The 24,343-nt window shown below is 45.1% G+C and overlaps 3 protein-coding genes across 4 annotated transcripts in view; all 3 read left to right on the plus strand.

The window, feature by feature from the left end:
* Positions 1–216: 216 nt before the first annotated feature.
* Positions 217–3,150, plus strand: pigv (phosphatidylinositol glycan anchor biosynthesis, class V). The gene is made up of 3 exons (XM_079732360.1): positions 217–517; positions 774–1,937; positions 2,056–3,150. The coding sequence occupies exons 1-3, from the start codon at positions 455–457 to the stop codon at positions 2,347–2,349; spliced, it is 1,521 nt and encodes a 506-aa protein (XP_079588486.1). The 5' UTR covers positions 217–454; the 3' UTR covers positions 2,350–3,150.
* Positions 3,151–5,049: 1,899 nt separating this feature from the next.
* Positions 5,050–11,191, plus strand: zdhhc18a (zDHHC palmitoyltransferase 18a). 2 transcript variants are annotated; one of them, XM_079733426.1, is made up of 10 exons: positions 5,050–5,614; positions 5,731–5,891; positions 6,250–6,399; positions 7,640–7,777; positions 7,956–8,007; positions 8,664–8,766; positions 8,903–9,015; positions 9,442–9,541; positions 10,410–10,489; positions 11,055–11,191. In XM_079733426.1, the coding sequence occupies exons 1-9, from the start codon at positions 5,376–5,378 to the stop codon at positions 10,449–10,451; spliced, it is 1,098 nt and encodes a 365-aa protein (XP_079589552.1). In that variant the 5' UTR covers positions 5,050–5,375; the 3' UTR covers positions 10,452–10,489; positions 11,055–11,191. The 2 variants fall into 2 exon arrangements, with proteins under 2 accessions (XP_079589552.1, XP_079589551.1); XM_079733425.1 differs by lacking the exons at positions 10,410–10,489; positions 11,055–11,191 and having other exon boundaries at positions 9,442–10,221.
* A 10,102-nt stretch (positions 11,192–21,293) lies between these two features.
* tent5ba (terminal nucleotidyltransferase 5ba) overlaps positions 21,294–24,343 on the plus strand; it is a 3,615-nt gene continuing 565 nt past the window's right edge. The window contains exons 1-2 of the mRNA XM_079732925.1: positions 21,294–21,671; positions 23,213–24,343. The exon at positions 23,213–24,343 is cut by the window's right edge and continues 565 nt beyond it. Of these exons, the coding sequence (XP_079589051.1) occupies positions 21,516–21,671; positions 23,213–24,244 (1,188 nt within the window). The 5' untranslated portion in view covers positions 21,294–21,515 and the 3' untranslated portion in view covers positions 24,245–24,343. The remainder of the gene's footprint in view (positions 21,672–23,212) is intronic.

The following is a 24,343-nucleotide window of genomic DNA, read 5'->3' on the forward strand; positions in this document are numbered from 1 at the left end:
TGGAATTGCTCGAACATAAATCAACAAGTTTAATAGAGAGACTATTAATTACGAATACAAAATTAATGTGACCCCTAATTAAATTTGGTCGGAGCAACTTGAAAGACATTTGGTTTGTCTGATAACTTTTATTTTGAAGTTCGAGTTGAGAAAGAACCGGAAGTGAACATTTCAATTGAAACCTCTGCCGCTGCTGCAGAACGAGGACATGAAAATAATGAGATCGTCGTGCGTCAAGATGGGAAGTTAAAATGTCATTGATGCTAATCGTCTGTTTTGCGTTGTCCGAAAGTGTAAGACCAAATAGCCATGTTCTGATTGACTCCAAGTTGTCTCGAACTAAAACGATGATGGGCTGAACATTCATCTTGCACCATTCTGGCCCTTGTCTATCAGCTGGTGCAATGCATTTTATAACCAACGTTTGGCCAACATTATCTTGTTTGTTGTGACCATGGATGTCAGAGTAGTTCTACATTTCGCCATCGTTACAAGAGCTCTGTCTCTGTTGTTGCAGGTCAGTTTTGTGCTTTTATGGAACATTTGGTGATGTAGTGAACTCTGTATTGCTTATTGTAATCGACTCGAAATGTGCAGTATGATTCATAATAGCATTGTTATGGTTCAATATATATTGTACTTAGTTAATGGATGTATTTCATGAACTAATACCTTTTTGGAAAGAAATAATTGTAGTAAATGTGTAGTATGTCGCCAGACAGCCAATTCATAATTGTCACTGCTGTACATTCAAATATGTTGTCTCTATGCAGGCTCTGTTAAATGCTGCCATTCCCGATCATGAAGCCGATGCCTTCAGACCCCCAAGAGTCGAGGAGCCTCTGTATTTGGACTCTGCTGTGGAGTGGTGTTTTGGCGGACTTTCTCATTGGGATGCTGAGCATTACCTCTTCATTGCCGAGAGAGGTTACCTGTATGAGCACAACTTCGCCTTCTTCCCCCTTCTCCCGGTGATTCTGCGCGGCCTGGCGGAGACTCTACTGTGGCCCCTCAGCGGTTGGCTGTCGGTGAGAGGAAGGCTGCTGCTAGCGGTTGCTCTGGGCAACAGTGCCCTCTTCCTTCTGAGCGCTGTAGCGTTGTATGCAATGAGCAGAGTCGTTCTGCAGGACAGGCGCCTGGCTCTCCTCTCCAGCTTGCTGTACTGCCTCACTCCTGCCAACGTCTTCATGACTTCGGGCTACTCAGAGAGCCTGTTTGCTGCGCTGACCTTCGGTGGTCTCTTCCTCCTGGAGAAAGGGTTCACCTTCAGAGCTTGCCTCGCCCTCGGCATCGCTACGGCAGCACGGTCCAACGGCCTCGTGAACATTGGGTTCCTGCTGTACCTGCCGTCGTTGAACGCGCTGTCCCAGATCCGCGCGTACCGCACCACGACCACGGGGCGCAGCAAGGTGCTCCGCTACATGTGGGTCATCGTGCGTCTCCTGGTCACCTCGCTGCTGGGCACCGCCCTCATAGCGCTCCCCTTCTGCGCCTTCCAGTACTACGGCTACCGGACGTTCTGCACGCCGTCCACCGCCCTGGAGCGCATCCCGCCGGCGCTCGTCTCCCTGGCCAGGCGGAAGGGCTACCGGATGCCCGACGAGAACGGGCCCCCGCCGCTGTGGTGCATGAGGCCCCTGCCACTGCTCTACTCCCACATCCAGGACGTGTACTGGGACGTGGGCTTCCTGCGCTACTTTGAGCTGAAGCAGATCCCCAACTTCCTCCTCGCCCTGCCCATGGCCAGCCTGGGCATCATGGCGGCGTACGCGTACTACCAGGCCAACCCGGACGTGTGTCTCAGACTGGGGCTCTGGGAGAGCGCCAACAGGCGTCTGGACAAGCCCACGCCGGGGTTTTTCAACCCCAAGGTGTTTGTGTACGTGGTGCATTCCACGGCCCTTTTGGTATTCGGAACGTTGTGTATGCATGTTCAGGTAAGGACCTCTCTGGATCGGGGTATGACTTGCATTAATGGGAAATAGCTGTTTCTTATTATTGCATTGTGATATCTATTGTCTACGGCCTTTTGTAATCTCTCCCTCTTTGGTCCAGGTTCTGACCAGATTCCTGGCATCGTCCACTCCCGTCCCTTTCTGGATCAGTGCTCATCTCCTCCTTCTCAACGAACCGTTGCTTCATCGGCGGAAGACGTCGGTGCCCAATGTTCAGCTACGGGCGCACGAGACGTCCAGAAGCGGGTGCACAAACCCGCTCCACAACCCCGTCAGTGCACTGCTGCCCCACTGGAGGACCTGCTCAGCCACCACCCAATGCATCCTGGGCTACTTCTTATCTTACTGGGTGCTTGGCTTGGCGCTTCATTGCAATTTCTTGCCCTGGACTTGACACACTACACGCCTATTTACTCCTAATGCAATACTTTTCAGTGAGGGCTGGGGGGGGTCTTATTTTACAATGTATTGCTCTAAGTCTTTTTATTTCTCATAATCAAATCACAGTTTAAACGTACAGTGTGGAGGATTTAGTGGCATCTAGCGTCGAGGTTGCAGATTGCGACAAACTGAGTAGCCCCTCCTCCCCTTGGCCCCAACTCTCCCTTTCCAAAGACGTAGCTCTGGCCTGTACGGGGCCAGTAGCAGCAGTAGTAGTATTAAGTAGTTGTTTTCCAAAAGGATGTCATCTTCTATGACAGCATTGAGTAGCAAACCTTCAAGTGATGAGATCCCTTGATAGATTTATAATTGGTATGTAGTCGATTAAACTAAGGTCACAGCTTATAAGTAAGATAGTGTTTATGATTTTTTTAAATTCTGTATAGAGCCCGTAGTCAATTCTAGAAACATGTCGGTGCAACATGACAAGCTCCCTTTGTAGATAAAAAGCCTATTCTAAGGTAACAGAACACAACTATGTATATTTCCATGGGACTATACACTTCAAACATACTTATGATACTTTATCCATTCCTGCCAAGTCCGTTCCGCTATGCCACTAATCCTACATACTACACCTTTAAAAGTCAAAGCCATAAAGTAAGGACTTTATTGCATGATATTTCATTACCAACTCTAAATATAAAATAAATGGCAACCAATTACTTAAAATACAGTGACAGGATTATTAGTAATTATGTTTTTCTTTCATTTAAATTGTGATTCATCATTGCACTTCCACAGCTTTCTCAAATGTCGCAGCTAGGAGGTTTCTGGAAATAAAAACTTGCGTGCTCGCAAAAAATTTACTTTAAACTTTTTGTTTTCACATTTGTTTATGTCGGAGATATCCTTATCTCCTCGGATATGTCTCATTCGAAAAATTGTTAACATAATGGAGAGGGATGTCATATATCTGGTCATCAATATTTGCAAAGTTTTACGTTAAATCAAGTACGTTTATTATTTCATAACAGTGGTGGTCTCAAATAGCTTCACAGGCCAACATGATGCAACACGGCCCTGAAAAGGGGAAGGAAAAACTCCCAAAAACCAAAGGGAAGTGGCCTTGCAATGACCAACTGCATTTGTGACGAATGGGCTGTCAAATGGTTACAAAATATGAATTATTAATCTCGGAAGATTTCAATGTGATTAAACATGTTAATTAAGTAGTAGCTAATCTATTACTAAATGAGACATCACAGTGGTGATTCATCCTAGAATCCATTGACAAAAGCCCTATCATTTACTGTATTACTAAAGTTACAAACTGGGTGTCGGTGGCGAAACTATATCTGGGAGAAATTACCGTTTATCGCCAAAGGTGTCGCTGATGAAAATGCAAAAGAAAAAAAGGCTAATTATTATCTGGATTATTTTTATTCAAAACAAACTAGTGATATATTTCTACGCATATAAAAAAGCATAAATTATTAACCTATAGTTGAAAATGTAATTGGTCTACAATTTTTTGGTCTTACAATGAGGCTCTAAAGATAATTGCATTATTAATTTAGCCGTCATTAACAAATAAAAGAAACGTGCATCCGATAGGAAGGAGAGTAAAAACGGGAGTATGTTAATGGAACAACGTAGATTAGGATTAGCCTGAGGACCAATTCGCAAACGCAAAATCGAGCAAATAAAGCATGAGCTCGCCTGCGTTTCTTTCACAATGTTTCTCCAGATTGTATTTTCTGCCCTCTAGTGTTCTGTTTTTAGGAAGCATAAACCAGCTTCAACGGCTCAACAAACAATCGACTTCCATTTCAAGCATTGAAACACCTTATTTCTTCTCAGATGAGAAGATTTCTTTCTTAAACATAACTCAATGTGCCATAACCTTTGCCTATCAACGTGTAACTATGGAGTTACACACCTTACCCAAAACAAGACGGAACTCTGAGCTCTAATCTTGTCCTAATGATGAATGCTTCTGGGACTGGACTCCCTCGGGGCTACGATGGACGTCCCAGAGCAAGGTGTTTGTCCAGACCCTGAGAGATTTGAGGACTGAGGCTTTGGCTTGGTTCGAAATCAGTAAAGCAGATGTTCTGCAACCTGAAAAAGAGATCAGACGCGCAGTCTATCAGTTATCTCTAACACTTCTCTGTGACTCCACCTTTCAAACCCTCAAACAATAGTGTGGAAATGAAGAAGATAAGAAGTTTTTCGCTCTTCCTCACTCACGAACATGTTCACACTTGACTTTAACAACATGTATGTGAGCAAAATGCCCGTTTCATCTATCAGAAAAGTGGCCCTTAAAGCCACTAAGGCATGCAAAACATACAAATATTCCACTTACACATTCTGGGCATATTATACGTCTTAAAGGACTTTTTGATGGCTCTTTTAGAAATTGATTCATTTTCTGAAATGCTATTTTTGTAGTATATGCATCAATGTGAGTTGTAGGAAACTATTTATAATCAATCTATAATTAGGTCTATATATTTATAAAGGCCTATACAATGTCTATACTAACGTACTTATTTCAACTCATGTCCCAGTGGTATGAAAGGGGCGACACCTACACCTGGTCCTGTCTCAGGTCTGAACAGAGCCAGACCCGATGCTGAAACCCAACCTCACCTCTGGATGGGTGCGTCATCGTCCAAACAGTGACGTAGGCTGGCTGACGCTTAAAGAAAAAGACACGCCAGACATTTTGTAGTGTATCAATGACACAATAACGGGTTTTATGAGTGAAGGTCAATGCTAATCAATGGATTCCCCATCGCAACAATGGTAGATGTTCTCACTTTAGAGAAGGGATTCAACTCGGTCGACCGACGCTGTGGGACTAGCTAACGGTAGCTGCTCGGCTGCTACGCTAACCGCTATCCTCAAGTCGCCCATACAGGATGAATGGCTATCTTGAAGAAGTGGACGCGTTTTGAACACAAGTTATAGTCTGTCGTGTCAGATACATGTGCCTTCAGCCCCGCTCCTACGCTGGACCGGGTCGACACCATGAAGAGTTGTGAGTACCAGCAGATAGACCCCCGGACGCTGTCCGCGTCCAACCCGTCCGCACAGAGCTGCGCCGGCGGGCAGAGCAGCGCCCAGCGGAGCCGGAGGAAGTGGGAAGTTTTCCCTGGAAAGAATAGATTTTACTGCGATGGACGAATAATTCTCGCCAGACAGAGTGGGGTCCTCCCTCTGACACTGGGCCTTATTGTTGTGACTTGTGGCCTTTTCTTTGCGTTCGAGTGAGTATAACTATGCTTATTTACAATTACAAGTTTGTGTCAAATAAAACACTCATACACTTATTAAAGTTACCCCGAATACATGCTCTTATGGTCTCTGATGTCTTCCCCGGCAGCTGCCCGTTCCTAGTGGAGCATTTGACCGTCTTTATACCTGTGATCGGCGGAGTGCTTTTTGTATTCGTGGTCGTCTCCCTACTACAAACCAGTCTCACCGACCCGGGCATACTACCCAGGGCTACGCCAGACGAGGCAGCAGACGTAGAGCGGCAGATCGGTAGGACGGGTTTTGGAGATGCTTACTGGGAACACAGATGGGACGAGAGGGGTTTACCTTCTCAATTCATGGCCAGATGGAACAGACAGTAGAGGACCATTTTCTGGACCTAAGTAGATTACTGTCTGTTCAAAGACATTGATGGGAACAATTATCGTGCAGTACTCGAAGGATTTCTGCAGTCAGTCCTATGAAAACATTACCCATTATCACTTGAGTATCGGTCGCTAAACCTATAAACACGCACTATAAAATCCGCTCATATGTCATTTATCACATGTACATGTGTTTCATGTATGCCTGTGATTCTATTGTTTGTATTTATTTGTATTTTTCCGGCCTTTGGTTAACCTTGAAGACACATCGGGGACGTCTTCGTACCGACCCCCGCCGCGCACCAGGGAGATTGTCATCAGGGAGCAGGTGGTGAAACTTAAGTACTGCTTCACCTGCAAGATGTTCCGGCCGCCCCGGACCTCCCACTGCAGCCTGTGTGACAACTGTGTGGGTAAGAATACATTTAGTTTCTATATAAATGTTTCCTATGCCGTACCATGTTGTGTCAGAAAGGCTAGATGTCAATGCACATGAATGAATCTACAGCCATCCATGCAGTCTGTATTTAAGCGTTCTTCTCAGCGACACACTGGCCTACATAGTCATTGTTGCTACATGTCAACTGCTCACGCAGTGGACGTCAGTTGAGTATGTAGTCTTTTATTGTGGCACATTTGAGTGTACACTGCTTGAAGAATGTGGCCAGATGTTGCCCAGAACACCTCCTAATGCCGTCTGTGCGGTCGGCTCAAAATGCGTCTTGGGTGCATGGCTCCATGTACTGAGAACGTCCACTTGCTATCGGATCACCAAAAAAAACATGTTAATGCTAGGAGTGAACGGGGCCTATGATTAATTAATAAAGTGGTTATCTATCTATATTCTCACTCGAGAAATCGTTAGAGTTGTCTTCTTGTTATGAGAAGTAAATGTTTGCTTCTGGATGTTTTGGTGAATGTGTTGTGATGATGTCTGTATATTTTGCCCTTCAGATACCCGTGTCCTTTCAATGCAATTCTTGTTATCTGTGTTCGCATTTCACCCTCACACCCCCACACTTCCCGGTTAAAAAACATGTTCAGATAGGGTGCTGGGAGGAAGAGAAGCCCTGTTGTTAACTTCTGCTCAAAATGGTGTGTAGCGATGGGTCCTGCACCAAACATGCATTGTTGAGGAGAGTCCAACAGAGGCGATTGTCTATGCATGCGTTACGCTACAGCCTGGCCTCTGATGTGTTTTAGCCTGGACAGTCAGTGGCATCTGACCTGAACCCCAACAGGTATCATGTCTTCATCGCAACTTATTTCTTCCATCTTCAGTGCTAGACATTGGAAGTAGCCTATGCATACAAAGCATACCGGGAGAATCCTGGCGGGCACGGGGTGGGCTTCAATGACGTAGACACTAGTCTGTTGTGCTCAGATAGCCGTCCACAATGTTACGCCATCGGATCCGAAAGATAACCCGGCCGCCTCGGGATGCGTTCTAGCTCATCGGATCGCCCTTGCAATGTGAGCGAGGTCTGTTCTGGGACTGTCACAGAGACCCGACAGTCAATGGCGTCCTGGCGTGATGGGATGACGAGAGCAGCAGTGAAACGACCGGTGTCACCGCGGCCGTGGAGAGACTTGATTATCTTAACTTTCCACTCATCGTCGTGGTGTTTAAAACCTTCAAACCATTTCTTCCAGAGCGGTTCGACCACCACTGCCCGTGGGTGGGGAACTGCGTGGGCAGACGCAACTACCGCTTCTTCTACAGCTTCATCATCTCCCTCTCGTTCCTGACCTCCTTCATATTCGGCTGCGTCATCACCCACCTTACCTTACGTGAGTATAGGCACTTCGTACGCACATGGTATGCACACTTTATTACTCAACAGGAACATCCGGTAGACACGATATTTAAAGAAATGCAAAGTTGACGTGTTTTGCTTGATGCCTGATCTTTATTGGATACTGTTCTGAATATTGATAATATTGTTGTTATATTTTTTCTATTCTACAGGCTCCCAATCAGGCAAAGGTCTTGTCCAATCGATCCAGGAGAGTCCTGGAAGATATCCTTTATCAGCATCATCATTCACCCCCCTCCAGCTAATATCATTTAGCATAATCATTACTCCTTTGCCATCACCATCACACCTTAAACATCAACTTACCCTTTAAGAATCAACATGATCCCTTAAACATAATCATTACCCCTTTATTATCCCTTTAGCATCATCATTACCCCTTTACCATCACATTATCCCCCCCCCCTGTCACCAAGACCTCCGCCTACTGAAGGCGACGCATGCCGTCAAAACAAAAGCGTACCTAGAGATAAGCATGCTGCGGTGACAAGGTGTTTCCTGTGGCTCCTCGGCCCTAAGCCCACACATAATAGGATCACAGAGGGCAGAGCGGAGCGTCACTAACAACCCTGTCGTGGGGGGTGAGCGTGGATCCAATCAGGAGGCTGTTAGGCAGATGGTCCTTGAGGAGGGACAGCCTTGCTGGCTCACGTCTCACTCACAGGATCTGGCCGCTGACCAGACGAATACATAATAATGAATGGAAATTGTATGAATTATGATAAGTCGCTTTCTTCTCTTTTTAATCATTTGGTGCCCCCAATGTGAATCGAACCCAATTGATGACTGCATGTTAAAGTCATGGTAGGCCCACGTGGCTAACAGTCAGACGCTTGTGGAGCCTTGACCTGCCGCTGCACCGTGGTGGAGCTGGTCATCTGTTTCTTCTCCATCTGGTCGGTGATGGGCCTCTCAGGCTTCCACACGTACCTGGTGGCCTCCAACCTGACCACAAACGAAGACGTGAGTCCTAGCGTACTCCTTGTCCTGTAGCCCAAAGCAGCATTTTTGGTCATGTATTTGGTTGATGATGACGGGGACCGTAGCATTGTTCAATAAAGCCCGGGAAGGGAACACACGGCTGTTGGTTTGCTTCCAGATAAAGGGCGCCTGGTCCAGTAAAAGAGGAGCAGTGGATAGCGTGAACCCGTACAGCCACAACAGCGTCTTCACCAACTGCTGTGTCACGCTGTGTGGGCCCATGCCCCCAAGGTAAGTAGACCCGGCCCATTGCTCACACGGCGGCTAATCCATCTATTGAGCGGTTGTCTTAAAAGGCTACATCCTCGGATGGATCATTTTTTTCTGTTTGCCCTTCATTTAACCAGCTTCAGAATCCATGTCTTATGTCATGTTATGTTATCAAGAGGATTTTGTTTGCTCTTTATTGAAACAGCTTCGGAATCCACTTATCATGCATCGAGTGGATTCTGTTCACTATTGATTGAAGCAGCCTCAGAATCCTCTTATCATGCATCAAGTGGATTCTGTTCACTATTGATTGAAGCAGCCTCAGAATCCTCTTATCATGCATCAAGTGGATTCTGTTCACTATTGATTGAAGCAGCCTCAGAATCCTCTTATCATGCATCAAGTGGACGCCGCCCACTCACCCGCTCTCCCCGCTCCTTCCTCCAGCCTGATTGACAGACGCGGCTCGGTTCCCCCCGACGACCCGTCCGCCGCCGCCCCAGAGCTCGAGCTGCCTCCTTTCATGGCCAAGAGCGACACACGCATGGTAGGACGACCCGTCTCCCGTCCCCTCATCCCCCCCCTCCCGTCCCAGTAGCCCTCCAGACCCCCCCCCCCCCCCCTCCCTCCCAGTGTGTGTCGTGGTCTAACCGGTAGCTGGATCCTGAGGTCCACCGGCTCAGCACTCTGGGCCCGGGCTCGGAGCCACCAGGACCAACAGATGCTTCCACACGGTAGCGCCGTACCATGTCACCGTTTCACGGTTATAGTGGCTGCCCCGTGCAAAAATAATGACGACTCCATTTCAGTGGATATCTGACAATTTTATCCTTGTTTACATACTTTTTTAGTATAGCTTTTGTTATAAAGAATATATAAATATATATATATCTACTGTGCCTTATCTTTGATCTACTGAACATAAAGGAAGTGCTACTGAGTTGGTTGTTTTTTTTTGCAGGTTTGTATGGAACCAAATGAGTTGTGAGTGAATGCTCTTGTGCTGGCTCATTCCTAAACTCTGGTGTTCGGATTTGGGGTTTTGTGTTGAAACGGTTTTGCACAGCACTGGTCAAAGTGTGGCCGAGCTGAAAGTGACTATTATTCCTACACAAATGCTATCGCAAATCAAGGTTTTATTTTTTCACTATATCATGTCATATCATTTCAAGGTTAAACATGTTTTTTTTTTATGCTTTAAGTTAATAAATAAACATTTTATATATTTTTGGACTCTTATTGAAGTTTAATCCTTTTCAACTCTTCTATGTTTAATACACTGTGTGGACATTTTGAATGCCTCTTTTATTTGTATGTGTATGCTACTCTGGGAGTATGCGTCTCCCCAATCCACAGCCGCCTGGTAGTTTGAATCCTCGGTGTTGTTGTGCTGTCTCTCCGTCCTGGTCTGGTAGGAGGAGAACTGTCAGGACTTTGCTTTGTCCTGCACGGCCTGAAGGCCACAGCCTGCAGGTCACGGCCTGCCAAGGGAACGGTAAGAGTAGGACGGAACCACCACGCCCCCAAAACCTCAGCTCGCCTTCTCACCATCTCACCGCCCGCTGTGTGTGCCACGCCTTCAACCTCGCTGTCGTCCTTTATCTCCTGTGTTTGTTAATCATCTCTTGGGCGTTTTTTTTTTTATCATTCTTGTTTTCCACACACTAGGCCAGGTAGAGGATGGGGGTTTATAGGGCCATCGGTGATGGTGTTGGGGGCACTGCCCACTGTATATCTACATGCCCTCTCATCTGCGATCCACAGCCTTGTTCTGCTTCACGTCACTCCCTCGGCATAAGATGGAGGTTCTGTCCTCTTGTTCTCTGTGTACTTGTTCTCACCTTGTCTGCTCTAACTTCACAGCCTTTGTGCTCAATTCACTTCATCTCATTGAACCTCACCGATCCTGCCCTCATCGACTAATCAATATTAACCACTTGCTGTTCGGCTGTTTGTTTTGTTCGTTGCTGCTAGGCCTTCAAATCACCCATCAACCATTTCTCTCTTTTGGTTGGTAACCACTTCTTTTTCACCTCTCTTTCCTTCCTCCCCCTCCTCAGAGCCCAAAGGAACTGCTGGAGAGGGTGGTCCGCTCTTCAGAACTCTGCCTCCTAGGTCGCCCCACCATCCCCAAGACCGCTCCCCTGCAACAGGAGGAGTCTGCACCCCGAGACCCCCACTCCTCCTGTTCTTCCCCCTCCTCCTCACCCTCTGCTCCAGGCTGCTGGGAGAGACGGGCCCCCTGCCCCTCCACGGCCACTCCTTGCCACCCGTACGGCCGGGGCCCCAGGAGGGGGTCGCTGGACTCCATTAACCCGGCCTTCCGCCTGGCCTTGCCCTCCCCCACGCTCAGCCACAGCCCCCTGGTGGTGGGGGATGCGGCCAACTTCGCCCCCGTCCTGCAGCACTGAGCGGGACCAGGTGGCTTCCCTGCTGCGTTAAAAGTTCACGCCAGAGAGGATTATGGGAAATGGTGTTTCTCCAAATGTTCGAATCTCAGGATTTTCCGTTACCGATCGGAAGTTGATCGAAGGGTTGTTTTATAGTTTATATTTTTGTTCAGGTTGGAGGTAAACTTAGTCCATATATGGTGTGTGTGTGTGTGTATATATATATATTTGTATTCTTCATACCACACTTGATAGTATCAAGAGTATTAAACAGCCATATCACATCCACAGAACCTCTTATCTTCTCTTTGCAGTGGTTCTAGCCCTAGAACCACAACTGGCATTGGAAGGATTATATCTGCCTTATTCACAGTTATGTTCTACGCTGTTATGCAAACCATAGTCTCCAGTGTTGGACTTCTGCGTGTTTGGGGGACGGGCTTATTTCTTACTTCCGCGATTGGCCATTTATGAAACAGTTGCACCCTGCCGTTGATTAAGATCATCAGAGCTTCACTTTGTAGATCATTCACATTCATTGAGCGTGGTTTAAACGTATGGGTGAATTCTAGTTCGTTCTGAATTACTGTGACCGCATGGTTGTTTTATTTTTATTAAGTATTTATCTTTTTTTATTAGAAACTGCAAAAACTTGTAATGATGGACTTTGTTTTAGTGTGAGTGCAGTATAATAATACTGTTAATGAGCGTTACATGGTTACGTTTTAAGGGTATTTACTTTTGTATTATTTTTTAAATGTACTGTGGAAATCACAATCTTAAATGGCTGATATTTTGGATGTCTATTGAATGTTTCTTTTTACTTACGTTGCATCCAAAAACTTGATTTTAAAATCCAAATTATATTTTCGATTGACTAAGGTTTTGAAGGTCAACCTTTCTTTTTGTCGCATTACATACCAAATGGTAACTTTTTTAGTTATCGAAACTCATTGTGCAAGTCTTGGTAGAGAATGAACTTGCTAGATTCGACATGTGGGTGGTTAGATCGTATTTCCTGCTGAGTGAACTCGTGGTAAAGCTAGATGATGCCTATTTTAAGGCTCAACAACACAGCCAGCGCGAGTGGCATGAAACTAGACCCTCCAAGTCATTGCTTGTACTTTCTGTTGTTCGGCTGTTGTCCACTGGGGGGCGGTATCTACTCTAAAGACCCAAGTATAACCAATGGTACCTAACCCATTGAAGTGGAAACCCCTTTACCTAGTGAACGCTACACAAATGTTAAAATTAGTGACACATTGTTGATCCAGCCTATATAGATTACTGGGCTAAATGTGTTACAAGCAGTGCTTGTATGAGCATATTTCTTATTGTATTTTGTAAACGTATCAATGTCAAATAGGGAATATGTTGTATTTGTTTAATTAAAAAAAGGCCTTGTTTTGCAGTTATTTTATGTTCTTGCTTTTCGAATTATCTATTCTGCATATACCAAACTGTTACTGCAAAATCTTTTCAAACAATGCAAAAAAAGTGAATCTGGTTCCTAACTGATCGGTGCGCCAGTCATGACAGCTCTCGTACGGTACCACTGGAGAGTTTCAACAACATTACAAAATCAAGAGAAGATGTGTGAGCGAGATTCATGGGGCCCGAAACACCATCCAGGAATACCGCCTTGGGACTAGTTGGATAACAAGATACACATTTGCCCATGGAAAGGATAACTGTTTTGAAGAAGGCAGATCGGGCATGAATTACAAATGGGTCACAAAAGCCCATGTCTAATTCCTCTACTCTTTTGCGTGGGTTCCGGCACAGGCTGATTTGTGGTATACAGAAGTTGTCATTTTAAATATAATCTCACCCTTCATACTTTTGGGAAGAGTTATTGTTTTGAAGCCTAGCCAATTAAAAGAAGGCAAAGTTCAAGTAATTTCAGTCCAGCTTTTAGTGTTTCACAAGTAGGATACTCACGGTATGTGTTTCATATCAGTAAAAATGAATGGCTCTATGAATTGTGCAAAAAGTGATTGACAAGTCTCACAGGTTCCAATAAGCTTTCCAAAGTAGCCGGTAAAGTTATTTCATTACTGACATCAAACAACAGGCAAATGCAGCCAAACACACAACGGCCATGAAATGCATTCTAACTCTATCTCCACTTCTAAATGACGAGTCTGAACATGCTGAAGGAGCCAGCTGCATGGACGTACACACTATAACAACATTTGTGTTCTGTTGAACAATGCGAGAAGAAGAGAAATATGAACAACAGAGTATGCTGACTTTGTAATCAGATGGCCAAATTAAACGCTAAATCCTCTGAGATTAAGGACTTTAAGAAATGTTAAACAATGATGTCAAATTTGTTTGATGATGATTTCAAAGGGCAATGGGTGAACTGTTGCTTTCCGTAACCTAAGCCATGTTTGGACTCTGTGTGTGTGTGTGTGTGTGTGTGTGTGTGTGTGAGTGAGTGAGTGAGTGAGTGAGTGAGTGAGTGAGTGAGTGAGTGAGTGAGTGAGTGAGTGAGTGAGTGTGTTTGTGTGTGTGCACGTTTTAAATTGTTGAGTAACTACTGCTTAACAAAGTGTGTTTACCAGAGTAGGCTAGGTTTCTATGATAGGTGTAACTGGGTGTGTGTGTGTGTGTGTATGTGAGTTAGAGTAACTGTGCCAACCAAACCCTTAAAGCTTATCATATTATGTAATTACTAAAAAACCAATAGTTTAGCTTAGCCCAATATATCTTAACAAAGACCATGGTTTCATGTCCGACTTCTATGTTGGCCTATCTTCATGTGATTCTCATATCTGAACCTGAGTGATATATCCCATTGCTGGCAGTTAAGCCGTCTCACCCTGAAAGTCATTCTGTTCACATTGTGACTTGTTTTTTGTTATTCCATTTGATTGGACTAAAGGTCAGTCAGAGATTGAAAATAGTAACCTCTTGTTTTCGGGTTGATCAACATCATTTCACAATATAAAATGAAACAAACAAGTTAAACAAGATACACAATAAGATGTTGTGCAAGTATATGCTGTTTCAAACAGAATCATAGTTAACATCCGGTTAAGGATCAAAAGTAGATATTTCTATTCACAAGCCTGCAAATATCAGTAATCATTTCAAGTTTAGTACCGAGATCTGACGAGTAAATACTTTCATCGAGGTGTTGCACAGTGGAAGAAACTATACTATGAGATATGAGAATGCAATGTTTCAATGGCCAAACCCATTGGAACATTCATTTATCTTTTATTACCCCAACATACTATGACAGATTAGCACAACAGATGTTGCTCAATCCTTCCAGGGGACCCCTCTGGTTGGGGCCCGGTGCCATATGGCACAACATCCGTTTTTTGCAACTGTGTCAATGGTGTTTTGGCAATAGTGAGGCTGAACTTCATTCCGCTGGTGTCAGGACGGTCTTTGGAGCAATAAAGGATAAGCCTCTTTGCACTGACTCTACTACAATGAACAGAAGAGGCTGGAAGTCAGCGATAGTCAAACACATCTATTCTGTGGACGCCCTGGAAGGTTACAACCTAAAGGAAGGTTAATCCTAAAGGTAGGGCCACAGCCAGGATAGTGACCTAGTGGCTTGGGTGTTTCACTCCTCACCCAAAGGCACCGGGTTTGATCCCCAGTGCGGACGTTAGCCCCCACCTGGTCCTTAATGACGTCCCTAATTCACTGTAGTCTAAAAAGGTTCTAATAATAGACCAAACAGTAGTAATAGCAACACGCTGAAGCTACTTAGCTTCAAATTTATCGTTGCACAAATAATGTGTTTCTTCTTCTATGCAGGTTGGAATTAGTATTGGAAGAGGGGAGAAAGTGTGTGTGAAAGAGACAAGGGCAGAGAAAGACAACTGCTTAGATAACAGCACATCATTCATTCCCGCTGTATTGGTTTAGCGTGAAAGCAATGTTGAATCATTCAAATGTCTTTAGGCCGTGTGAGTGGAAACGAGGAGTTAAATGGAGGGTGCTTTGTCATGATCAACGAGCCACACTGAGACCATCCAGGCCATGTATTCTCCTGTGAGTCATCTCTCACCTTGGAAACTTCTGGAAGGCAAGCTGACGTTGGGTATTATTGATAATACAGACAAACCATTAAGTAAAGTGAGGTCTATAAATTGTACTTCAATGTCATTCATGATTAGCAATTCTGTGATGTTCTTGTGTGGCTCTTGGAACCCCAGAGGGTGTCTGACAGATAAATGTATAGGCCGATAGAATCCTCTCTCTTCAAAAATGATTTGAAGCTCCTGGATGAGATTCTGAGAAATTTGGAGAACACAGTTCAGCGCATGGTGATGGGATGCTGGAACAGACTCTTGCTTGGTTGGTAGCATGAAGCAGCAGCACTGTAGTAGTATGTTCATCCAGCACGCAGACAGCTCTAATCGTCCACATGCCACAGACCCTTCATTATGCTCCATACTTCTATAAGACACAAGACCAAGTTTTCCCCTCTTGCTGTGGGCTACCGGATACTTTGTAAGTCAGATTCAGAGAATGAAACCAGAGCCCTTCGGCCGAACGAGGGTTCCCTCATTCTAGAAGGGTCCTTCCTTTCTTCTATCAGAACCATTGGGTCTGCATGAGTCAGGCATTCATGTTGCGTATGGTGAGGTTAGGGATACAGCTACAGAACGAGGTGTTATAAACCGATGAGAATTAACTATTGATGCTATTTAAGATCATAAGTAGATCATCAATAGTACATGTACAATTTTGTAGATGTTTTATCACTCTTAAGGTGCTACGTACCCTCTTAAGGTGACTGTGGTGTGAAGGGACATCCAGACAGGGAGCAGACCTGTGTTTTTACCAGGCCACATATTATTCTAGAGAGCTTCCGCTAGAAGCTCTCTATTCACAGTAGAACAACACTGCATATGGGCTGATTCTCCTGTGTCTAGTCCCGGGCACGGTCATGGAGTTATACGGGTTACCAGTGTTCATGTGTGTTTGGCTTGTACAAATGGTACACTTGGCAAGAAGATACACTGTTAAATATAGCACATGTAGAGAATGTTGGCCTGTTGGGAGGGTGACCAGACACCCCTGTTTTTCAGGGGAGGTTTCCCGTTTTGGGTGACCAGTCCCCAGCTGGAGCTGATGTCCTCGTTTTTTAAAAATAGGATGAAAAATATATATTAATAGATTTTGAAATGGCAAAGGTCATAGCTTGCTTGTGATGCGAATTTTGAGACAGTTGGTAATTAGTCTTGTGTCTATCTGATATGCTGTGAGCCGGCCTCGCTACGTTTTGGTCTTTCTACCGACTTTATACTGAGCAGGCATGACCAAACCATAGGCTATCGATACCATATAGAACGATTCCCAACTTATTCTTTAGCCTATTTGGCCAACATAAGTTTGTTGTGGTTCTTTTTACACCACCCAGAGAGTAAAGTATAACATATGCACTGGCAAGTCTAACTCCAGCCTAAATTTGAACCTTGAGTTGAAGCTGTAAAACTATGCAGGAACTCCGAGCTTACTACAACCTGCTCATGTGACTCAACTCTGGCGACACACAATGTATGCATCTGGAACAATCAATATATTACCCGGCATGCTGGGAGACTACACAGCCAATCTGTGTTTGAACACACTGGACCCATTCTGATCAAGTCCATGGATCAATCGATAAGAACGGTTTGGAGTAAAAGATAGACAAAGCCGGCCAGATGACATGCAATGGAGTGGATGGCAGAGAGGACAAGAGAAACGAATTGCATCTCATTACACAATGAAGTAGCAAACAATGACCAAAAGACCATTCACATAACAAGTTACATTCCTTTGGAGCTATGCTTGAAAAAAATGCAGGAGCGACGATGTCAGGACGTAAAAGTCGTGTATTTAAGATGACATTAGCACGATTTTATATGAGCCCTAGTTTTAGTTAATTTATTCTGCTGGTTGACAATCGATTTCACATTTTAACATTGCCTAGATCCATGAAAAAGGTTAAAATCGGAATTCTGACTTTATGTCCGAATTCTGACTATAAACTCAGAACAGAAGATAATCACATATGGCCCTAATCCTCTTCCGTCTATGGGACCCCCTTGAACCATGGACCTATAAAGAAAGCCTAGAACACACAAAACGTGCCTACATCCGACTTCTTCGGTCAGCATCTGGTTGCCGTCCTTTATGCCGCAAAGGCACTCTCCCTGGATTTGGTTCCTACCAGGTAGCCTGTATATTTCCTTACAGGTAGCCTGTAAGGAACTTCCCTTCTTTAGCCTCCGACATTAAACTCAGAATTCTGACTTTATTGCCAGAATTCAGACTTTAAACTCAGAACTCACAATAAATTCACGTGGCCCTAATCCTCTACCGTAACGACGGCACGTAAACTTCAACCAAAACACTAGGTGTGTGTACTTTCTGCTAGAAATGCTCAGAAGCAATCTGCTCAGCTTGAGCCAAGCACAAACGCAATCAATCAAGCAAGCAGTCGGTGGGAGAGGACTTTGACGTCAAGGCTACGCTGCTGCCCATAACCCAGCTCCGGCATCCCATAGATTGGTTGTCTGCACTGATAAGTCTCCGAGGTTTTTTATCGCCTGTTCACACTGCCAAAGACAGGTATGCCCCGGTGCGGAAGCCAACGGGTCAATCCGAACAGGTAAAGCCAAATTCCCTGACATTGAGCACAGCTGGCATTTTCCCCCCAAAGACGTTGGCAAACGCGCTCGTTTGGCTGACCTAATCTCAAAGGAACAAGGGTCGGCTAATTTAGATTCTGAATAAGGTCAGCAGAATCAAGACTATTGGTCTTATAAACTTCACATATGTGACAAAGCCACTTCGATGCACATACAATAAAACCCAACTTCATTCACTTCTAAAAGTGCAAAATGCAAATATTTTAACTAATATTTCAACATTATATATAATATTTCAAAAGCTTTGTTTGTGTTGGTGTTCTGTTTGTTTTCTTGACCGTGACAGCTGATACCGTGAGTGTGTGTTATCTGGTATTTATTGTGGCAGCTCTCGTTGGCCAATTGATTTACAGCCATGCTTTACTGTTTGCTCTGACGTAGGCTACAACAAAGTAAAAGCATGTGTCCTGTTATCCCTGTGGTTGCTGATGCGCAGAAATGACTCCTGGGCTTCTTGACTTTCCAGAGTCCCCAAAATACAGTATAACCACACAGAATACTTAATATGGCTTTCCATCAGATGTATTTTCAATAATGTTTTGAGTGGTTCAGCTAAGTAGCTTCTTCTGAGTAAAGGGCTACGTCATGGCAACGGCTGGATGTTTGATCAGGCATTGAACAAGATTTGTCATTTATTAAAGGTGTGACCAAACACCAGCTCTATTACCCAACCTACAAGACTCACAATTGTGTAGGTGTGGGCCATTGATGCCAGCTCAAGCAAAGGATTGATGTGTAGACTTAGCCAAACTGAAAGGTAAAAATACGTTTTTTGCTCTCCCATAACCCCAAAATGTCTCACGGCGGCCGTGAGCTCGTCATGAACCTCCAGACCGCTTCTGGTTCTTCTTCCCCATCCATGGTTCACTTGTCTGGGGGAAAAGATCCACAGCTACCATGCGGGGGGCTTTTTGGAGTACGGTTTCCTAGACATCTCCCAGCAGGGCCTGCAGAGGGCTATTGCTGGAGATGCCTCGGCCCTGCTGCCCCGACATCCGTGGATGCGGTTGCTGCGGGAACCGGATTGCATTAACATCCTAGGGTTCTGATCGTAATGCTCAATGCCCCACCCGCATGACATTATTTCCAGCTCAAATATTCATGAAATATTATGCTCATATTCGTGAGGAGCAACCTCACTCTCCTGCACTTTGGGACTTTAAGGCCCAGTATAATACAGTTTTACAATGTCACATTCCAATGTCTCACTGATGTGTGTTGGTGTGGGTGCACTGCACATGCGTCTGTCTCTCACTATTGCCATCTATCTGCTTATCTCTGTCTGCCTCTCCATCACTGATTTTCTGTCTTTCAGTCTATGTTTCTGTTTATCTTTCCATCTGTCTGTCTACCTATATGTCTATCTCTGTCTGCCTAGCTGTCTCTCTGTCAGTGCCTAGACAGACAGTTAGGCACTGACAGAGAGAGAGACAGAGAGAGCCTGCTTACCTGTCTCTCTACCTCCCTGTCTGCCTGCCCTTGAGCGCATCCCACTATGCGTTGTCTGTCTTCTTTTGTTACATTTTACTGCCCAGAAAAAAGGTTAGCGATGAAATAAACATAGCAGCACTAGAACTGGATGTTTGGCCGGCTGTGGCCGTATGACGTATGTGAACAGACTCCCAACGCAACCACTCATGGTAACATAGGATGTTTGGCCAGTGTCACTATCTCAACAAGAGTAATAAATACAACGGCAGTTTTAAAACCTCAATGTTTATCTTACGAGCCGCAGGGCAGGTTTGTATTTCCAATGCAAATTCCCGTCAGACTAAAACGTAATACTTATACGTAATAATTGAGTTGCTTTCAAAGGGGAACAATGAAAGGAAAAAACAATTAAATGTCAACTTTAGGCAGTAGAGTAGAGTAGAGTAGTAAATATTGAGTCAACGCAACACATTATAGCTTTAGCCTTTTTGTCGGTTTAACAAATCATTATGATGAATTGGAAAGTACAAAAACCAAATTGCTTCAACACTGACAATTGGTTAAAAGACTTTATGGATCTCCTGTCAATAGAACGTGCAACCTCGTTCCTCAATGATCTTGACCGTGGGGATGAAGGTCCCTGATTTTTATACGACTTTATGAGACTGTATTTGAGAAACAGGGCATTTAAATGAATTTATTGATTATTATGGATCTGCACCCCCCCCCCCCTTGTTGTACTGTGTATTGTTTTGTAATGTCCTATGAGTATTGTTATCTTGTGATGTATGTATATGAGGTTTGTGATTGTTTTGTTTGATAATAATTGTTTTGATAATTAATGAAAAATATGAATCACAAAAAAAACGAAAAAACAATTAAATGCGTATTCATGAAACTGGATTTACGTCAACACACCACTGAGTTATGCTTTGTGTATATGGATTGTTTTCAAATAGTATGCAGAAACCTATTTCTTTATATCTGCGTTTAATCATGCAGTGAGAGTGGTTGGGTTACGTTGATAAGCAAAGATGGAAATTAAATAGCAGTATCTGAATACCTGTGCCGAATGTACAAAATGGTTATCAGGGGTTATCGGGCCTTAACGCTGATCAAATTAGCGTTACCCTTTAACACTTTGAAGTTGTTGTGGTTGCAGGATTTAGTTTTCCATTCGTCGCCTGGAAAAACAAAACAAAGATAACCTCTCTACTTTTCTCATTAATTACGATAAGAGGCAATACAAATATGTGATATGGTAGGAAGCGAGGGGCCCGTTTTTGATATCTAAATGGAAGTACTATGTGGTTAACAACATGAAATCTGCACAGTTGTTCCGCTCCCTCTGTATGCATTGTTATTACATTTTAAACTTCTTATAGCATTGGCATTGAAAACCCTACAGTGGTTAGGGACTGTGAGATCGTTGACAGTTCTATTATATGTCATTTTATTTGCTAGGAAATTATTAGTGATTGTCAGCTTGTCCCTCTTCAAAGTTACATTTTAATGGTGTGTAGTTACGTATTTTATGTACCTACTTGGCAAATACATGTTAAAAGGGAGTTCTAATGGTGGAGCATTATAGTTTATTACAGTTCATGTCTTGACATGAAATCGGACTTGATTGAGTAACGGTGGCTGGACGCTGTCACCCTGACCCACGTGATTGATGATCCTTCAAGCGTTCTTTGCGCTTTACTGGTGGCACTCTTCGCCAATCAGAGACGTTATGCTAATGAGGTGGCTTTAAACCCTTTCAACCAACCTTATGAATTGGTTCATTGCGAGTTGATCGTAGCTGAACACGCGTGTTTCTGGGAACATAACCCAGAATCAGTCAGTCTTCTCTTGTGCTACTTTCGTTCTAACCGAAACTTTTCAAAAGATCTGACTATCGCTAAGACGTCATTCTTCGTTTTTTTTTTGCTGCTTTAATCAAGAACCTTTTTTTAATTTAGGACCTCGAGATATATCGGAAAGGATTAACTGCGATTTCGCTGATTTTTTGGACAGCTACATTGCAATGTCTTGCGACGATGTCTCCGATCAGAATCGTCGGTTCTGCGTGTTGCCTTGGGACCAGGTGCAGCGTCTGGACTCGATCCTGGGAGAAACTATTCCCATTCATGGACGTGGAAACTTCCCAACTCTATCCGTACAACCCCGGCTGCTAGTTCAGGTAAAAAACCCTAACCCTAACCCTAGACCTACAAATGTGGGTCCATTCTAAAATGCCGCAACCAAACACTGACTTAATTTCAGTGTTTGGAATTAAAGATATACAAAAGCGCTATGGGACTGCGCTTGATATCTTACTTTTTTGTAGGATAAGTATTTCCCAATGTAATTAAACTACTAACTACACATTACCAGATCAGATCCTCTACCCAATGAATCACCAGTTCCTCATGCGACAATCCCTTCGTTCGGCAGAAAGCATCATATTCAGGACAAAATTAGACGTTTGTGAATGCTATTTGGGGTTTTGGATCAGGTTCAGAACCATGGCAGCGCCTGTCATATAGGCTACTCTACGTACATTATGAGGCTTTCTGGTGAAAACTTGCGGTGTAATTCTCTGAACTTTGTGTGTCGTCTCATGGATCCCGCTACTCTTGAGCCTTGGTTGTGCGCATGCCCACTCCCACAAGCATATGACACGACTTTACTATCTATAGACCTAAAATATATTTAATGTCACAACAACTGTGTTTGAGGCTTGCCGTCTACGTGTCCTTTTGATTTGTTATTAACCAACTAATCTGCGCACCACTGGCTACACACACTGACATGTGCCTCTATGGGCCAGTGTGAGTTTCAGAAGAAGTTCTTCCACAGACCTCCATTGTAACCTCGTGGATTCCTTAGTCCAAGGATTTACTCTATCTCTGAACATTCAGATGAGACTTTGATCAAATGGCCCTGTAACCTGCTAAACCTTTGTAAATACAAAATATAAGTGTGTGTGTCCTCTTTGCCTAATGGTTTGCCATTTGTTGTTATAGCACATCCAAGAACAATGTTAACATTGAAACAAGCCAGCCTTTGTTATCACTGCCCCTTGTGTTAATTGTGCCTTGATAGAACCGGTCCGATAACTCCCTAATAAAAAGAGCTGCCTTTCGTGATGTCATTGTTGGAAGGCACTGACGTGCGCATGCTAGCTCTGTGTAGCCAAACAAGAGTGCAGGGTACATTCAGTGCTGAGCTGCTAGACCTCACATGATGGTGCATTATTGTGTTGAATGTATATATATATCAGAGGTGCACCACTGTCTCTGGGAAAGCGCAAATAAAGAAATCCTATTGATTGGTCTGCAGCATGGCACCGCCCCCGGACGTCATTCAGAGAGCGAAGCGAAGTTTAGTCTTTATTCTCTCGTAATATGCAATCAATCTTGGAGCCATGTTTTCCCCCTTTCTCTCACACGCGCATGAACACACACAGATGCAAGCACACACACATGCTCCAATGCTTTCTGATCAATTATTACTCAGACTGACTGAAAAAACCGATCATCGAAACGACTGATTGTACACACAACCCTAGTTTAAGTTAGTGTTAGTAGTAGTATTAGTTAGTTGGTAAGTACATGTGAACTTCTTTATGGGAGAGGCAGCAAGCGAGGCCCTTAAACGTGTTGTTTCAGTCTCTTGGCGCGGTTCTACAGAGCGGGGCAGATGAGTAACCTGTGTGTGTACCCCGTGTACCCCGACTAGGTGGTGCGGGCGAGGCTGGAGGAGAGGGGCGTGTGCGTGCGGAACGTGAAGCTCAACGGCTCGGCGGCCAGCCACGTGCTCCACCAGGACGCGGGCCTGGGCTACAAGGACCTGGACCTGATCTTCGCCGTGTCCCTGGGGGACGAGCGGGCCTTCCGCCTGGTGAGGGACGTGGTGCTGGACTGCCTGCTGGACTTCCTGCCGGCGGGGGTCTGCAAGGAGCGCATCTCGCCGCTCACCCTCAAGGAGGCGTACGTGCAGAAGCTGGTGAAGGTGCGCACCGACACGGACCGCTGGAGCCTCATCTCGCTGTGCAACAACGCGGGCAAGAACGTGGAGCTCAAGTTCGTGGACTCGCTGCGGCGCCAGTTCGAGTTCAGCGTGGACTCCTTCCAGATCTGCCTGGACTCGCTGCTGCTGTTCGACCGCTGCTCACAGACGTGCATGTCCCCCAGCTTCCACCCCAGCGTGGTCGGCGAGAGCGTGTACGGGGACTTTGAGGAGGCGGTGTCACACCTCCGCGGCCGGACCATCGCCACGCGCTCCCCCGAGGAGATCCGCGGCGGCGGCCTGCTCAAGTACTGCCACCTGCTGGCGCGGGGCTTCCGGGCCGAGTCGGAGGCGGACATGAAGCAGATGCAGCGCTACATGTGCTCGCGCTTTTTCATCGACTTCCCCGACCTGGGCGAGCAGCACCGCAAGCTGGAGGCCTACCTGCGGAACCACTTTGCGGGCATGGAGCACAAGCGCTACGAGTGCCTGACGACGCTGCACCGCGTGGTGGACGAGAGCACCGTGTGCCTGATGGGCCACGAGCGGCGGCAGACGCTCGGCCTCATCTCGGCGCTGGCGCTCAGGGTGCTGGCGGAGCAGAACGCCATCCCCAGCGTCTGCAACGTCACGTGCTTCTACCAGCCCGCCGCCTACGTGCAGGACATCAACTTCAGTAATTATTACATAGCGCACGCGCAGCCGCCCCTGCTGGCGTCCCCGTGCAGTGCCTCATACCAGACGTGGCTGTCATGTAACTGAAACCCCCGCCGGCCTCGGCAACCATGTTTGTTTCCAAAAATAAAGTTAAAGAGAAAAAAAAATAAAGGAAATCCATAGTTTCCGTTTTGTTTTTCTTTT

This window comes from Pollachius pollachius, assembly GCF_949987615.1.
Source record: "Pollachius pollachius genome assembly, chromosome: 1".
Lineage (NCBI taxonomy): Eukaryota > Metazoa > Chordata > Actinopteri > Gadiformes > Gadidae > Pollachius > Pollachius pollachius.

Excerpts from the sequence above, each read along its gene's own strand:
- pigv (XM_079732360.1), top strand. The coding sequence starts at position 455 with ATGGATGTCAGAGTAGTTCTACATTTCGCCATCGTTACAAGAGCTCTG. Across the intron at positions 518-773 it reads CTCTGTCTCTGTTGTTGCAG|GCTCTGTTAAATGCTGCCAT; the intron begins GTCAGTTTTGTG and ends GTCTCTATGCAG. Across the intron at positions 1,938-2,055 it reads CGTTGTGTATGCATGTTCAG|GTTCTGACCAGATTCCTGGC; the intron begins GTAAGGACCTCT and ends TCTTTGGTCCAG.
- zdhhc18a (XM_079733425.1), top strand. The coding sequence starts at position 5,376 with ATGAAGAGTTGTGAGTACCAGCAGATAGACCCCCGGACGCTGTCCGCG. Across the intron at positions 5,615-5,730 it reads GGCCTTTTCTTTGCGTTCGA|CTGCCCGTTCCTAGTGGAGC; the intron begins GTGAGTATAACT and ends CTTCCCCGGCAG. Across the intron at positions 5,892-6,249 it reads AGACGTAGAGCGGCAGATCG|ACACATCGGGGACGTCTTCG; the intron begins GTAGGACGGGTT and ends TTAACCTTGAAG.